At 42.4% G+C, this 18,686-nt stretch overlaps 1 protein-coding gene across 3 annotated transcripts in view; it reads left to right on the top strand.

The window, feature by feature from the left end:
* Positions 1–3,858: 3,858 nt before the first annotated feature.
* Positions 3,859–18,686, top strand: part of cdc14ab (cell division cycle 14Ab) — a 26,429-nt gene continuing 11,601 nt past the window's right edge. For all 3 annotated transcript variants that reach the window (XR_013964533.1, XR_013964534.1, XM_080770875.1), the window contains exons 1-11: positions 3,859–4,083; positions 5,879–5,969; positions 6,530–6,605; positions 8,433–8,525; positions 9,749–9,828; positions 11,405–11,471; positions 11,558–11,620; positions 11,739–11,826; positions 12,965–13,195; positions 13,716–13,854; positions 18,591–18,686. The exon at positions 18,591–18,686 is cut by the window's right edge and continues 82 nt beyond it. Coding sequence is in view for 1 of the 3 variants with exons in the window: in XM_080770875.1 (XP_080627001.1) it covers positions 3,993–4,083; positions 5,879–5,969; positions 6,530–6,605; positions 8,433–8,525; positions 9,749–9,828; positions 11,405–11,471; positions 11,558–11,620; positions 11,739–11,826; positions 12,965–13,195; positions 13,716–13,854; positions 18,591–18,686 (1,115 nt within the window). In the remaining 2 variants the exon portion in view is untranslated. The remainder of the gene's footprint in view (positions 4,084–5,878; positions 5,970–6,529; positions 6,606–8,432; positions 8,526–9,748; positions 9,829–11,404; positions 11,472–11,557; positions 11,621–11,738; positions 11,827–12,964; positions 13,196–13,715; positions 13,855–18,590) is intronic.

The raw sequence follows: 18,686 nt of genomic DNA, 5'->3' as shown, positions 1-18,686 counted from the left end.
TAACAGGTGACCAGTGTACCAGACTGGTAACGGGTCCAGTTTACCAGACTGGTAACAGGTGACCAGTTTACCAGACTGGTAACAGGTGACCAGTTTACCAGACTGGTAACAGGTTGACCAGTTTACCAGACTGGTAACAGGTGACCAGTGTACCAGACTGGTAACGGGTCCAGTTTGCATGGAACCGTTCAGATCGGACCGTTTGGAGGACAGTTTGTTAAAAGGATGAAACCGAGGGAAGCCGTTGGGCTCGTAGTTTCTGGCTCTCCGTCCGTCCGTCATGGCGGAGGTTCTGACCTGGAGCGGTCAGGACCACACCGACTGGACCGCTCCTCCCAGCAGCGCTCCTCACCGGGTCTGGATATCACTCATCGCAGGTCAGTCACTTGGTTCTCTGTTAGACGTGTCCTTGGGCAAGACACTGAACCCCAAATTGCTCCAGATGTGCTGGTTGGTGCCTTGCATGGCTTCCGCCGCAATCGGTGTATGAATGTGTGTGTGAATGGGTGAATGTAATGCACAATCTATGTAAAGCACCTTGGATAAAGGCGCTATATAAATGCACCATTTACCATTTTACACCTAAAATCTTATTTCAACCGTTCTAAAATGTCCACAACATGTCACAGTGGCTTTGTGAGATTTTAGATTGTTGATTTTATTGACGACAACATGAACTCATGTCTTGTGTAGAAGATGCTGAGTTGTTTCACACTGTTGTGGGCGGGGGAGTGCATAAATGACTGATTGATTGATTGACTGATTGATTGATAATTAGACACTGGTCCAGTAAAACATTTGGGCTAAAAGACCCTATAGAATAGAGTCCTTGTACAATTTAAAGTTTAGACATTTAGACGCTCTTAATCCAGAGAGATTTACATTAATCAAGAACAAAAAGCATGGAAATGCATCACATACATAACAAGTAGTTATCATGTGTAAGAACGTAACAGTGGAATATCTATATATTGAAACTATACGATCCTATCCTATACTATACTATCCTATACTATACTATACAGTAGGCTATATACTATAAAGTGCTATGACTACAGAAAATGCAATTCTAGTGCCGTCTACATAACATGCTATAAGTCTGTATAAAATGCTAGCTAAGTCTACATAAAGTGCTTCTATCTAAGGGGCTAGCGGGCAAGTGCTACGGGCCATGGTGGAGTCTGTAGTTCTGACTGCAATGGGAAGTTCAGGCATTGGAGAGTTCATTTCTAAACACCACAGACCTCAGATCATTTCTAAACACCACAGACCTCAGTTCAGTTCTAAACACCACAGACCTCAGTTCATTTCTAAACACCACAGACCTCAGTTCAGTTCTAAACACCACAGACCTCAGTTCATTTCTAAACACCACAGACCTCAGTTCATTTCTAAACACCACAGACCTCAGATCATTTCTAAACACCACAGACCTCAGTTCAGTTCTAAACACCACAGACCTCAGTTCACACCTTAACTCGTGTTTTCTCTAAAGCGTCTCTTGGAGATTTGACTTGAAACTTCTCTAGTTTGAACTTGTGTGTTTTGTACAAGATGTCTGTGTCTCTGTCTGTGGTTGTGTTTGTGGTGAACATCTTGGACTTGAAGCAACACACAAAATCAGTGCAAATAGCAGATCTACAAACTCACAGCGCGTTGCATGGCAACGTGCTGTGAACTTGTAGATCTGCTATTTTCACCATTTAAAAAAAACTGCTTGTGGTGTTTGTGGTGGAGTCGAGTCGACACCCAACCCGTCACAGCTCATTACGTATTCATGAGGCAGGCGGGCCTGGGAAAGGTCAACACAATGATGACCAACATCACAGGACCAATCACATCGCATGATCTGATGAATAATTAATTAATCAACATCAATGGACCAATTATATCACATGATCTGATGAATAATTAATTAATCAACATAAATGGACCAATTATATCACATGATCTGATTAATAATGAATGAACACAAGACGATTAATTGAGCCAACAGATGTGGGAACAGTGCCATCTTCAGCACGGGACATGTAATTACACCTCGTTCGTCTACGCGTCACTTGGGCCCGGGGACCCCCAGGGGCCCTTGAGATCCGGGGACCCCCAGGGGCCATCAGGCAGACAGACAGACAAACAGACAGACGGGCCATCACACAGGTGTGATTGTTATACATACGACAGGCAGGCAGGCAGGCAGGCAGGCAGGCAGACAGACAGGCAGGCAGGCAGGCAGACATGAGACAGACAGACAGGCAGGCAGGCAGGCAGACATGAGACAGACAGACAGGCAGGCAGGCAGGCAGACATGAGACAGACAGACAGGCAGGCAGGCAGGCAGACATGAGACAGACAGACAGGCAGGCAGGCAGGCAGACATGAGACAGACAGACAGGCAGGCAGGCAGACAGACAGACATGAGACAGACAGACAGGCAGGCAGACATGAGACAGACAAGCAGGCAGGCAGGCAGACATGAGACAGACAGACAGGCAGGCAGGCATACATGAGACAGACAGACAGGCAGGCAGGCAGACATGAGACAGACAGGCAGGCAGGCAGACATGAGACAGACAGACAGGCAGGCAGGCAGACATGAGACAGACAGACAGGCAGGCAGGCAGACATGAGACAGACAGACAGGCAGGCAGGCAGACATGAGACAGACAGACGGGCAGGCAGACAGACAGACAGACAGGTGGATGGAAAAGAAGCTCCACCTCCAGCGCCCGACTGACGCGGAGGAGAGCGTTTCCGGGAATCTGTCCGTGGCGTCAGTCAGGCGCGGAGGTGGAGCTTATGCAGCTGTCTAAAAACCCCACGAAGAAGAAGGGCTTCAGGTTCTTCTGACGCGGCTGCACGCGACAGTGTGCCTGTACTGAGACAGACAGACAGACAGACAGACAGATGGTGTGTATTGGTTGCTATGGACGCCATAGTGACCGTAACTAACTGGTTGCTAGGCGCTGTCTCTTTAAGAAGCCCAGGTGTTACACAGAAAGTTGTGACAAACTCCTGCTGGTTATTTTAGAGGCAAAGAAAACACTGTTGACGTAAATTGTTTTCTCGTTTGGTCTTAAATGCTGTAAATTAAACAGAAATAATATTAAAATAAGCTCTCAGTGGTTGAAAGTAAGTAGGCCTATAGGACATTAAGTAGTTTTGAAGTATTATAGCCCACTTCATTCATCATTTTTTACTCCAATACATTTATTTGGGACAACTTTATTTACTTTGATTATTATTATAAAACATACATCTTACCCACTTCAGCCGTGATTGTTTGTTTGATTGATTAACAGTTTGCAGAATTACAGTACATTTCAAGTATAACTCAATACAAAAAAAACCCTCTTAAAAGTGAGTAGGCGACACCATAAAGCATAAACCTCTTGTTTACAAGAGGGTCCACCTTGTTCAATTCATCAACACATTTAGAGACGTACGAATATGTACACTTCTATATAGCCAAAACAGTAATTCATCATAAAGGAGGTAAAAAGGGAAAAGAAACACATACAATAAGGGAAAATGGGTGGGGGGGAGATTCAGATTTTTAACATTCAGCCTCACATAATATCTGCAGCCTCTGTGGACAGAATACACTCAAAACACTACTTTTCACACAGGCTTTTACAACATGTTTGTACAATTAGTTTTATTTTGTATTTATTCTCTGTATGTAAAAAGTTTTCTCTGTGAGAAGTGCCATATACATACAATTTACTTAGGCCTACTAGATTCGGTACTGGGTCACAGAAGTATCCATGGTCACCATAGTGGGTGTAACATGGGGCGGTCACAGGATTCCACAGGTCACCAGAGTGGGTGTAACATTCATAATGGAATGTGTGTCTTGTAGGAGGAAGCAGAACAGAGGGTTGTTTTGATTTGTTCCACATCATGTTTTAACTTCTAGCGGCTCTAAAACCTCCCCAAAGCTTCCCCGGACTTTACTTTCATAAAGTTGATCAAACATCCATGGATTTAACGTCATGGATATAAAACATTCCGCTATGATTCTGTCAACTTTATTTAAAATGGCAGACGACGTGGAGCTGCTGGGAACCGCGGAGTTTATCAAAGGTATTTTATCACTATTTAAAGAGTTTAATTAAATGTGTTTATAGTTCATTAAAACGACCCGTGGTTCCGTATTCACTCACTTCTTTTAATCATTCAACGACCGGTTTATAGTTGTCAAAGTTTAACATGAAAACGGCAATAAATAAGACGCTCGAGATGAAGTTAGTATAAGAAGATATTCAGCCTCATATGAAGGAGAGTCAACCTGGTTTAACTCACTGCTACATTTGTAACTCTCACATCTTTATAAATCGTTACATTTCTCACATAAAGCTCTTTCACTCTGAGCCACAGATGTTCTCTTTCTGTTCGGGATGGTTTTTACCTCCAGTATCTTCACTGTTGTTCAATAAAACACGTTTAATCCGAATGGTGGCCATTTTTCTCAGTGTTTACCCCATACTGTCAACTACGGTGGTGAGTTGTACTGCACCCTGATTACATTATAACTTCTAAGTGAGAACATGGTCACGAATGTGATTAAAATGTGTTTTATGTATCAATAGTGAAGATAATGGTTCTTCTACCAATCCGAACAGAACCCTAACATATCCGTGTCTCTGAGGAGAGAGCTTTACATCTGAAACATGGATGTTTGTGTACATGTTTCAGCTGTAAAGGGAACAGTGTTTTAACCCAGGTAGTTCCTCTATGACGCTGTGAAGTCATGGAGGATTGATTGATTTATTAACAGTTTGCAGAATTACAGTACATTTTATGTACAACTCAATACAAAGACTGTTAACTGTGAGTGGACGACACCATAAGAGGGTCCACCATGTTCAATTCATCAAAACAATTAGAGACGTACGAATATACACAACTATATAGGAAGGAGAGACGGAGAGAATGGGATTCAACTTTAACTTATTTAATTTAACTAAAAATAGGCCTATAATTAATTAATGAAACTCAACAAATCAATGAAAACAACATGATGGAGACAAAACACATCCTGGAAGTTGTACACAAATATACGGATTATTTATTTTGCCCGATATCGAGACTTCGTGTGTGTGTGTGTGTGTGTGTGAGATAGAGAAAGATGCTTGTTGTGTATTTTCTTTAAATGGGTTGTTTTTCATGCCAAAATCCCCCAGATGAATGGATCAGTCTGTGGACCCCATCTGAATATTTATGTTGTTCCATGGACACAATAATATTGTCATGTAATCATAATTATTACTGTAGTCATTCATTCATTCATTCATTCATTCATTCGTTCATTCATATATTATATGAATGAATGAAAGACTACAGTAATAATTATGATAACAATGTAGTATGAATGAGTTAGTGAAAGCGCGCTGTCTGGGCCAGGCTACCCGCCCCTCTAGACCAGGCAGAAAGCATGCTGTCTGGGCCAGGCTACCCGCCCCTCTAGACCAGAAAGTATGCTGTCTGGGCCAGGCTACCCGCCCCTCTAGACCAGAAAGCACGCTGGCTGGGCCAGGCTACCCGCCCCTCTAGACCAGAAACCACGCTGGCTGGGCCAGGCTACCCGCCCCTCTAGACCAGAAAGCACGCTGTCTGGGCCAGGCTACCCGCCCCTCTAGACCAGAAAGCACGCTGGCTGGGCCAGGCTACCCACCCCTCTAGACCAGAAAGCGTGCTGTCTGGGCCAGGCTACCCGCCCCTCTGTGACTTGGACACCTGAACTGTGCACAAAGCTGGGATAAAATATGCATGCATTGTGGGTTATTTATCGCATTTATATATATTTATATTGTATGTCTTCCCAGATCGTCTGCATTTAAATCATATTTATTAATATTATCGTACGTTGTATTTTCAGATCGTCTGTATTTCGCGACGTTACGAAGTAAACCCAAAAGTACTGCGAACACTCACTACTTCAGTACGGACGACGAGTTCATCTACGAGAAGTAAGAGCACGCACACACACACACACACACACACACACACACACACACACACACACACACACACACACACACACAGTCACACACACACACACACACACGAAACCTGTATGACGATCATAATTGTGATAAGTGTAAGACAATAGTCATCATAATGGTGGTGATGCAACAGAGTCAAACACTCAATCTAAAAGGGAATCAAGGGATGGCACCTTGTTTCCATTTAGGACCATGCAGTCAATTTATAGACACACACATGAACGATAACAATAACAACACGATTCAACATCATCACAGGGAAAAAAAACTACTGTAAATACACAGTGGGGGAAAAGGATGATGTTTTTATATGCTACCGGTATATAAATAAAGTTTAATTAGATTTGATTTAAACATATAAGAAAGAAGATTGTGTGTGTGTGTGTGTGTGTGTGTGTGTGTGTGTGTGTGTGTGTGTGTGTGTGTGTGTGTGTGTGTGTGTGTGTGTGTGTGTGTGTGTGTGTGTGTGTGTGTGTGTGTGTGTGTGTGTGTGTGTGTGTGTGTGTGTGTGTGTGTGTGTGTAGTTTCTATGCAGACTTCGGTCCTCTCAACCTCTCCATGCTGCACAGATACTGCTGCAAACTGAACAAGAAACTGAAGGTGATACTTCTGTCTGTCTGTCTGTCTGTCTGTCTGTCTGTCTGTCTGTCTGTCTCACCTGGTCAGCCAGTGCTTTTTAAGTGTCTGTCCCTCCCTTGCTAGGAATGCTGGTGTTGGAGCCATGAATTGGTTTATTATGTTTGGTCTATATAAATGAGTGGGCTGTCACTGGTGATTAACGTGGATGATTGACGGGCATTTAGGGGCAGACCTGATTCATTCAATACCTCACCTAGTTCACCTGCTTCACACACCGTGAGAGGGAGGGGGGGGGGGGTGTGTGGGAAGCCGCACTTTTGTTGACCGCTTTATACCGCTTATTTAGCTTTCTTTTATTTACTTTATTTACGTTTGATCACTGTGACTGCTTGGCTTTATGTTTGAGCACCGTTTGAGTTATGCACCTGGCTTTAAAAAAACACCTTAAACGCATTGTTTTGGACGCAGCGAAATCCTTTTGTTTGTGGAGCGCGTCTGACAACCTGGCCCATCCCATCGCCTCTCAGCGACTTATTTATACATTAAGGCTCCTGTAGTCGCTCAACAGCTGGGAATGCATGATGTCACCATGTGATGATGTCACCATGTGATGATGTCACCATGTGATGATACAATGTCACTTTAGAGAGAGAGAGAGAGAGAGAGAGAGTTTAGAGGATAAGTGTCATTGAGAAGTAATTTGCCATGCAGGTTAAGCTTAAGATGGAGACCTGGTGTGTGCTTTCACACTGTGTGTGTGTGCGCGTGTACTTGCGCGTGCACTTGTGTTTGTGTGTGTGTGTGTGTGTGTGCGTGTACTTGCGCGTGCACTTGTGTGTGTGTGTTTGTGTGCGTGTGCGTAGTATCTGCGTCATGCACGCACACAGTGGTTTTGAACAAAGGGTCACAGGGTTCGGCTTAGGGTCACACACTGCTCTGAAGATATTTCACACAAACTCATCGTCAGTTCTCACACCGTGCAGTCAGAATGTGATGATTGTTTACAAGTGACTGTCAATTAGAGGAGAGAGAGAGAGAGAGATGCATGTCTCCCCCCTTCTCCTCTTCCTCCATTGGCTTCCTGGTCACTGCCCATCCCCTTTCTCCTCTCCCTCCATTGGCTCCTGGTCGCTGCCCATCCCCTTTCTCCTCTCCCTCCATTGGCTCCCGGCCGCTGCCCGCACAGAGTACAAAACTCTGATGCTGGCCTTCAAAGCAACCAGAACTACAGACTCACAATCTTCCACCGTAGTCTGAAAACCCACCTCCTCAGACTCCATCCTAGCCCGTAGCCCCTCCCCTAGCCTCGACCACCTTACAGGCGTATACAAAGACTCAACTTATGTAACTTAGATAGCATTTTATGTAGACATTAAAGCACTCTATAGTGTAGAAGCATAGTTTCATTATTCTACTGTTCTTATGTATGATCCTAGATGACTATTTCTATGTATGTGATGTATTTTATATTACAATGTGTTGTTCTGCTTACTGTAAATCACTCTGGATCTGAGAGAGTGTCTGATAAATGTGACAGACAGACAGACAGACAGACAGACAGACAGTAAATCAAGGCTTCCCACTGTGTTTGTGTCCTGGTTACCATGGAGACGGCATTCCACTGGACGACATGACAACGTGTGTGTGTGTGTGTGTGTGTGTGTGTGTGTGTGTGTGTGTGTGTGTGTGTGTGTGTGTGTGTGTGTGTGTGTGTGTGTGTGTGTGTGTGTGTGTGTGTGTGTGTGTGTGTGTGTGTGTGTGTGTGTGTGTGTGTGTGTGTGTGTGTGTGTGTGTGTGTGTGTGTGTGTGTGTGTGTGTGTGTGTGTGTGTGTGTGCACGCGCGCGCAGTCCTTCACTCTCACCAGGAAGCGCATCGTTCATTACACCAGCTTCGACCAGAGGAAGAGAGCCAACGCTGCCGTTCTGATTGGAGCATACGCTGTGAGTAACAAGCCTTCCTATTGGCTGGTTGGAGCATACGCTGTGAGTAACAAGCCTTCCTATTGGCTGGTTTACACCAGAGCCATCTAATAGTGTTATGACATCAAGGGGGCAGAAACCGAGTGCTGTTCATACAGCCTGAACTGAGACAAGCTGGAGTTGGAAATGCATTGTTTTCATTGAGGGCGGCGCAAATAAAAGCTATTTTAGGCATGTGTGCAACATGACAACTGTTTTAAAGTATTGTTACAGTAACAAACCTTACCAGCTATGGGGTTTATAAGACACAGACCTTACCAGCTATGGGGTTTATAATAATAATAATAATAATAATAAAACTTTATTTGTATAGCACCTTTCATGACATGAAATGCAGCTCAAAGTGCTTTACAGAAAAATGGAGAATAAAAGAAAAGCAAGGCAACAACATTAAAAACAAGCAGTAATGCAATACAGTGAGTGAATAACAAAAATAAAAAATAAAAGATCAATTAAAAGCAATGTTGTAGAAGTGGGTCTTGAGCTGAGCTTTAAAAATGTCTACAGAGGCTGCCTGACGAAGGTACAGTGGGAGCTTGTTCCATGCCGACGGCCCGTAGAAGCAAAAAGCTGCTTCCCCGTATTTTTTAGTTGCCATTTTTTTAGGCAAAGTGAGCAGGCCAGCAGTGGAAGACCTTAGGGGGCGGTTTGGGACATATTTAGGCAGGCAGTCATGTAGGTAGGAAGGTGCGAGACCATTGAGAGCTTTATAGACAAGTAAAATAATTTTAAAATCAATCAATCAATCAATTAAAAACAACCGGAAGCCAGTGCAGTGAAGCCAAAACTGGAGTAATATGTTCTCTCATCTTAGTTCTAGTTAAAACTCTGGCTGCTGCATTTTGGACAAGTTGTAATCTGTCAGTTGTTTTCTTAGGCAGTCCTGAAAAAAGGGCATTGCCGAGAAAAAACAAAGGCGTGGATTAGCGTTTTTGCATCGTCCAAAGACAAATAGGCTCTGATTCGTGCAATATTTCTAAGGTGTAAGACACAGACCTTACCAGCTATGGGGTTTATAAGACAGACCAGGTCATTAAGAGATTCCATCGCCTGGCTCTGTATCTCAAATGGTCAAATACATAATTAATTAAGGAATATAATAATATGCATTCTGTCTGTCTGTCTGTCTGTCTGTCTGTCTGTCTGTCTGTCTGTCTGTCTGTCTGTCTGTCTGTCTGTATCAGGTGATCTATATGAAGAAGACTCCAGAAGAGGCTTACAGAGCTCTGATCTCTGGATCCAACGCTTCCTACCTTCCTTTCAGGTACGCACGCACGCACGCACGCACGCACGCATGCACGCACGCACGCACGCACGCACGCACTCACGCACACACCCCAGTCTGACATTCAGGCTCAGATACTACAGTGTCTGAAATGTATTGTTTGATGTTTTCTCATGAACAATGTGTGTTAGGTAGGATAAATATATATAATATAGATGGGGAGTCAATGGAGAGTATTGCAACTCTAGATTCATCCCATTATACAAAGAAATCTAGAGTTGCAAATTGCAGCTATAGGTCCAGCCCTATATGCATATTCTAATACAAACTTCTTAATACTTTCTAAGGATAATATGAGCATCAAAGCAATATTTAGATGATTTTTTAAATTTAAATAGCCGATCTACTAGCTCACAACGTGTTGCGGAGGCGACACGTTGTGAGCTTGCAGATCGGCTATTTGTTTAACACATGACACGTCGTACGGCGAAGCATACGTCAGGCTTCCCTGACTGAGGCAATGTACACAGTCAACACAGAGTCAGACAGTCAGACACACATTGCTCCTCGGTGCAAAATAAACAGTGTACACTACCCGACTTTACGATAATAAGGGACAGTATGTCGGGACCATAGACTGTAAAAAATATGGACAAAGCGTTCCGCGGGTCTAACATGAACGTAAAATGAAGCCTGTCAGTCCTTGTATTGTAAGTCGCCATCTTTCTAGATCCGTTTGGGCCCAGCTGGCCCATTGGCTGGCCCAGACAACGAGCCGGTACTTCCCCCCTTCTTCTTCATTGGTTTTTATTTTGACTCGAGTGGGTGGAAGATCCCGTTCATAGACTGTAACGGTAGCCACGCCCCTCAGAACATGCGCAACTTTTTTTATAAATGGGACCATAATTTTCCAAAAAGAATATTATGACATTAGAAATGAGACTTTAAACTAGTGACTGGAAGCAAAAAGTATTCATGACCATGTTTATTAAGGTAATACAGTCTAGGTGAAGTTGGGCCCAAATACATGGACTTCTATGGGGCTATGGGTTTTTTTGAGCCCAGTGACAGCGCCACAACAGGCCATTATATGAACTTTCATGTCCTTAGTGGCTTCACAAAATATCTGTCTGACTGCCCCCCCTGGTCGGGACACGCTGTTGTCATGTTGATAAGCTTCATGTTGTGCAGCAGTGCCGGTCCGTGAGAGACGGCATCGCACACGAGCAACTTGCTCCAGCACCCGGAAAACAAGCAGTGAGCAGCATGGAATCCTCCCCATAGTGGATCCTCCCTCGTTTGACTAAGGACGCGCTTTGATTGGCCACAATGGCCAGTGCACTTGTGCAAGACGTGCTGTGATTGGCCAGTAGTAGCTATTTTGAGTGGCAGTCAGTGGGAAATGCTCTCGCCACAGAATTGACTAGTATTCTGGCCATAATAATGATTCTGTGCGGCCCCAGCTGTTGGTACGCAGAAGCGCTTCCCGGCGCTTGATTGACAGCGCATTATGCATTTTTACGGCGCATGCGCACTGGCGCACCGCTTATGTGCAGCCCTGTATATATATATATATATAGTTAGGGTTATATATAAACAGTGTGTGTTGTTTCAGGGATGCATCGTTTGGGAATTGCACCTTCAACCTCACCATCCTGGACTGTCTGCAGGGAATCAGGAAGGTTAGTGTTACATACACTCCACTGCAGCGCCCCCATCTGGATGGGAGGTCTCTAGGATTAATCACTATACTTGTGTTGTGTTTCAGGCTCTCCAACACGGATTCTTTGACTTTGAAACGTTTGATGTGGAAGAATATGAACACTATGAGGTAATAATACTATTAGATAATTAGCTTATTTCTAGAATATCTATATACTAAAGATATTCACAGCAGAGACTTCATATTATTATCACTAATAGTATAGTATTCTATTTTATATTTTCAGCGTGTGGAGAACGGAGATTTCAACTGGATCGTTCCTGGGAAGTTCCTGGCGTTCAGCGGACCACACCCCAAGAGCAAGACTGAGAACGGTCAGTAAAGAGTTAATATTACACCCTAAGAGTTAATATTACACCCTAATAGTTAATATTACACACTAAGAGTTAATATTACACCCTAAGAGTTAATATTACACACTAAGAGTTAATATTACACCCTAAGAGTTAATATGGAGCCCTAAGAGTTAATATTACACCCTAATAGTTAATATTAAACCCTAAGAGTTAATATTACACCCTAAGAGTTAATATTACACCCTAATAGTTAATATGGAGCCCCACGCTCCAGAGGCTTATTTCCCATACTTCTAGGACAAATAAAGAGGATAGTGCACGGAGGAGCGGCCTAGGCTCCTGCGGGAGGTTTGCACATGCTCAGTGTAAACAGGAACTGCGATGATGGAGTGTTCCAGCAGAGGTGCTATAGATAGAAAGCTCATAACTTGTGGTGTAAATAATGAGATCCAGAACAGTTGAGAATTAAACAGCAGCCACCCTTCCCTTTTCAAATGTTTTGTATCATCCACAGCACTTGAATGAACAGTATCCATGTTCCTTTGTCATTTCACAACAATAAAAGTTTGACACATGTACTAAAGAACATGGAAAATCCACAAAAGAAAATATACAAAAACATTAACATTTAGTGAATGTACTTTATCTTTCAGTTTGTTATACACAACATTTTTTCCACAGTTATGAAATTGATGTACTTTTTAAAATAAAAACAAAATCAACTTTGTACTATTCTCTTTTTGTGATATCCTTTTTATTATTTCAGTTCAGTGTCAGCAACTCTCATGCACCTCTAGCACCTCTGCTGGAACACTCCATCATCGCAGTTCCTGTTTACACTGAGCATGTGCAAACCTCCCGCAGGAGCCTAGGCCGCGCCTCCGTGCTCTATCCTCTTTATTTGTCCTAGCCATACAACAGGAAGCACAACGTAACCTTGTCTCCTCGTCTCCTCTCCTCGTCTCCTCTCTCCTAGGCTACCCGCTCCACGCTCCAGAGGCTTATTTCCCATACAACAGGAAGCACAACGTAACCTCGTCTCCTCTCCTCGTCTCCTCTCTCCTAGGCTACCCGCTCCACGCTCCAGAGGCTTATTTCCCATACTTCAGGAAGCACAACGTAACCTTGTCTCCTCTCCTCGTCTCCTCTCTCCTAGGCTACCCGCTCCACGCTCCAGAGGCTTATTTCCCATACTTCAGGAAGCACAATGTAACCACGGTGATCCGTCTCAATAAGAAGGTCTATGATTCGCGGAGGTTTACGGACGCCGGCTTCAACCACTACGAGCTGTTCTTCCTGGATGGCTCCACCCCCTCTGACATCATCACCAGGCGCTTCCTGCACATCTGTGAGAACACGGAGGGAGCGCTGGCCGTGCACTGTAAAGGTTAATTCATTATTCATGACCTCATTTACATATTATAATAACACAGCTGGCCGTGCACTGTAAAGGTTAATTAATTATTCATGACCTCATTTACATATTGTAATAACACAGCTGGCCGTGCACTGTAAAGGTTAATTAATTATTCATGACCTCATTAACATATTATAATAACACAGCTGGCCGTGCACTGTAAAGGTTAATTAATTATTCATGATCTCATTAACATATTATAATAACTACATCTGTGAGAACACAGCTGGCCGTGCACTGTAAAGGTTAATTAATTATTCATGGCCTCATTAACATATTATAATAACTACATCTGTGAGAACACAGTTGGCCGTGCACTGTAAAGGTTAATTAATTATTCATGGCCTCATTAACATATTATAATAACTACATCTGTGAGAACACAGCTGGCCGTCCACTGTAAAGGTTAATTAATTATTCATGACCTCATTAACATATTATAATAACACAGCTGGCCGTGCACCCCCCCCCCCCATCTCTCTCTCTCCAGCGGGTCTGGGGCGAACGGGCTCTCTGATTGGCTGTTACATGATGAAGCATTACCGCTTCACGGCGGCCGAGGCCATCGCCTGGCTGAGGATCTGCAGACCGGGCTCCGTGATTGGTCCACAGCAGAACTTCCTGGAAGAGTGAGTGAGTTGTGATTGGTCGGCCCACGTACTTCCTGGAGAGAGTGCTCTCTCGTGGGAGCCAAACTCACAGCGGAAGTTACATGAATACAAAGCAGTGACTCAGAACAAACAGAAGTTACATGAATACAAAGCAGTGACTCAGAACAAACAGAAGTTACATGAATACAAAGCAGTGACTCAGAACAAACAGAAGTTACATGAATACAAAGCAGTGACTCAGAACAAACAGAAGTTACATGAATACAAAGCAGTGACTCAGAACAAACAGAAGTTACATGAATACAAAGCAGTGACTCAGAACAAACAGAAGTTACATGAATACAAAGCAGTGACTCAGAACAAACAGAAGTTACATGAATACAAAGCAGTGACTCAGAACAAACAGAAGTTACATGAATACAAAGCAGTGACTCAGAACAAACAGATGTTAGATGAATACAAAGCAGTGACTCAGAACAAACAGAAGTTACATGAATACAAAGCAGTGACTCAGAACAAACAGTTACATGAATACAAAGCAGTGACTCAGAACAAACAGAAGTTACATGAATACAAAGCAGTGACTCAGAACAAACAGTTACATGAATACAAAGCAGTGACTCAGAACAAACAGAAGTTACATGAATACAAAGCAGTGACTCAGAACAAACAGTTACATGAATACAAAGCAGTGACCGGAACAAACAGAAGTTACATGAATACAAAGCAGTGACTCAGAACAAACAGAAGTTACATGAATACAAAGCAGTGACTCAGAACAAACAGTTACATGAATACAAAGCAGTGACCGGAACAAACAGAAGTTACATGAATACAAAGCAGTGACTCAGAACAAACGGAAGTTACATGAATACAAAGCAGTGACCGGAACAAACATCAATCTCCATTGAGACCTGAGTCATAATCGGTTCAGGCATTTAACCCATTTTGGGCGGGAACCCCTTTTGGTGTTTTAAACATTACGTTATAATTTAGCTATTGAAAAATATCAGATCTACAACCTCATAGCGCGCCACCGAGTGGCGCGGTACAAGCTTTTAGGTCTGCTATTTTTGAAAAATCATGAACATGTGGTCACTGAGCTCTCATTGACTCCAGTGTATTTTATATATAAATAGAGCTGGTCACTGAGCTCTCATTGACTCCAGTGTATTTTATATATAAATAGAGCTGGTCACTGAGCTCTCATTGACTCCAGTGTGTTTTATATATAAATAGAGCTGGTCACTGAGCTCTCATTGACTCCAGTGTGTTTTATATATAAATAGAGCTGGTCACTGAGCTCTCATTGACTCCAGTGTATTTTATATATAAATAGAGCTGGTCACTGAGCTCTCATTGACTCCAGTGTGTTTTATATATGAATAGAGCTGGTCACTGAGCTCTCATTGACTCCAGTGTGTTTTATATATGAATAGAGCTGGTCACTGAGCTCTCATTGACTCCAGTGTATTTTATATATAAATAGAGCTGGTCACTGAGCTCTCATTGACTCCAGTGTGTTTTATATATAAATAGAGCTGGTCACTGAGCTCTCATTGACTCCAGTGTGTTTTATATATAAATAGAGCTGGTCACTGAGCTCTCATTGACTCCAGTGTATTCTATATATAAATAGAGCTGGTCACTGAGCTCTCATTGACTCCAGTGTGTTTTATATAAAAATAGAGCTGGTCACTGAGCTCTCATTGACTCCAGTGTGTTTTATATATAAATAGAGCTGGTCACTGAGCTCTCATTGACTCCAGTGTGTTTTATATATAAATAGAGCTGGTCACTGAGCTCTCATTGACTCCAGTGTGTTTTATATATAAATAGAGCTGGTCACTGAGCTCTCATTGACTCCAGTGTGTTTTATATATAAATAGAGCTGGTCACTGAGCTCTCATTGACTCCAGTGTATTTTATATATAAATAGAGCTGGTCACTGAGCTCTCATTGACTCCAGTGTGTTTTATATATGAATAGAGCTGGTCACTGAGCTCTCATTGACTCCAGTGTGTTTTATATATGAATAGAGCTGGTCACTGAGCTCTCATTGACTCCAGTGTATTTTATATATAAATAGAGCTGGTCACTGAGCTCTCATTGACTCCAGTGTGTTTTATATATAAATAGAGCTGGTCACTGAGCTCTCATTGACTCCAGTGTGTTTTATATATAAATAGAGCTGGTCACTGAGCTCTCATTGACTCCAGTGTATTCTATATATAAATAGAGCTGGTCACTGAGCTCTCATTGACTCCAGTGTGTTTTATATAAAAATAGAGCTGGTCACTGAGCTCTCATTGACTCCAGTGTGTTTTATATATAAATAGAGCTGGTCACTGAGCTCTCATTGACTCCAGTGTGTTTTATATATAAATAGAGCTGGTCACTGAGCTCTCATTGACTCCAGTGTTTTATATATAAATAGAGCTGGTCACTGAGCTCTCATTGACTCCAGTGTATTTTATATATAAATAGAGCTGGTCACAGAGCTCTCATTGACTCCAGTGTATTTTATATATAAATAGAGCTGGTCACAGAGCTCTCATTGACTCCAGTGTATTTTATATATAAATAGAGCTGGTCACTGAGCTCTCATTGACTCCAGTGTATTTTATATATAAATAGAGCTGGTCACTGAGCTCTCATTGACTCCAGTGTATTTTATATATAAATAGAGCTGGTCACTGAGCTCTCATTGACTCCAGTGTATTTTATATATAAATAGAGCTGGTCACTGAGCTCTCATTGACTCCAGTGTATTTTATATATAAATAGAGCTGGTCACTGAGCTCTCATTGACTCCAGTGTGTTTTATATATAAATAGAGCTGGTCACTGAGCTCTCATTGACTCCAGTGTGTTTTATATATAAATAGAGCTGGTCACTGAGCTCTCATTGACTCCAGTGTATTTTATATATAAATAGAGCTGGTCACTGAGCTCTCATTGACTCCAGTGTGTTTTATATATGAATAGAGCTGGTCACTGAGCTCTCATTGACTCCAGTGTGTTTTATATATGAATAGAGCTGGTCACTGAGCTCTCATTGACTCCAGTGTATTTTATATATAAATAGAGCTGGTCACTGAGCTCTCATTGACTCCAGTGTGTTTTATATATAAATAGAGCTGGTCACTGAGCTCTCATTGACTCCAGTGTGTTTTATATATAAATAGAGCTGGTCACTGAGCTCTCATTGACTCCAGTGTATTCTATATATAAATAGAGCTGGTCACTGAGCTCTCATTGACTCCAGTGTGTTTTATATAAAAATAGAGCTGGTCACTGAGCTCTCATTGACTCCAGTGTGTTTTATATATAAATAGAGCTGGTCACTGAGCTCTCATTGACTCCAGTGTGTTTTATATATAAATAGAGCTGGTCACTGAGCTCTCATTGACTCCAGTGTGTTTTATATATAAATAGAGCTGGTCACTGAGCTCTCATTGACTCCAGTGTGTTTTATATATAAATAGAGCTGGTCACTGAGCTCTCATTGACTCCAGTGTATTTTATATATAAATAGAGCTGGTCACTGAGCTCTCATTGACTCCAGTGTGTTTTATATATGAATAGAGCTGGTCACTGAGCTCTCATTGACTCCAGTGTGTTTTATATATGAATAGAGCTGGTCACTGAGCTCTCATTGACTCCAGTGTATTTTATATATAAATAGAGCTGGTCACTGAGCTCTCATTGACTCCAGTGTGTTTTATATATAAATAGAGCTGGTCACTGAGCTCTCATTGACTCCAGTGTGTTTTATATATAAATAGAGCTGGTCACTGAGCTCTCATTGACTCCAGTGTATTCTATATATAAATAGAGCTGGTCACTGAGCTCTCATTGACTCCAGTGTGTTTTATATAAAAATAGAGCTGGTCACTGAGCTCTCATTGACTCCAGTGTGTTTTATATATAAATAGAGCTGGTCACTGAGCTCTCATTGACTCCAGTGTGTTTTATATATAAATAGAGCTGGTCACTGAGCTCTCATTGACTCCAGTGTTTTATATATAAATAGAGCTGGTCACTGAGCTCTCATTGACTCCAGTGTATTTTATATATAAATAGAGCTGGTCACAGAGCTCTCATTGACTCCAGTGTATTTTATATATAAATAGAGCTGGTCACAGAGCTCTCATTGACTCCAGTGTATTTTATATATAAATAGAGCTGGTCACTGAGCTCTCATTGACTCCAGTGTATTTTATATATAAATAGAGCTGGTCACTGAGCTCTCATTGACTCCAGTGTATTTTATATATAAATAGAGCTGGTCACTGAGCTCTCATTGACTCCAGTGTGTTTTATATATAAATAGAGCTGGTCACTGAGCTCTCATTGACTCCAGTGTGTTTTATATATAAATAGAGCTGGTCACTGAGCTCTCATTGACTCCAGTGTATTTTATATATAAATAGAGCTGGTCACTGAGCTCTCATTGACTCCAGTGTATTTTATATATAAATAGAGCTGGTCACTGAGCTCTCATTGACTCCAGTGTGTTTTATATATAAATAGAGCTGGTCACTGAGCTCTCATTGACTCCAGTGCATTCTGCCGAACTTCCCGATGCAGTTTGGCTCCCACGGTGAGCTTGTAGATCTGCTATTTTTCAATAGCTAAAGCATAGCATAATGCTAACACCAAAAGAGGTTCCCGCCCAAAATGGGTTAAAGAGGCTAGACGCCCCTCACTTCACACAAGTGTGACTCATTTTTCTCCTTCCTGTGTGGACAGGAAGCAGGCGTTCCTGTGGCTGCAAGGCGACGGCCTGCGTACCCAGACGGCCAATCAGGATGAAGTGGGCGTGTCCCGTCTCATATCCACCATGGA

This window comes from Protomyctophum bolini (genome assembly GCF_963924005.1).
Source record: "Protomyctophum bolini genome assembly, chromosome: 8".
NCBI lineage: Eukaryota > Metazoa > Chordata > Actinopteri > Myctophiformes > Myctophidae > Protomyctophum > Protomyctophum bolini.
Note: the sequence above shows the minus strand (reverse complement) of the source record. Positions and strands in the feature narration are given on the sequence as shown.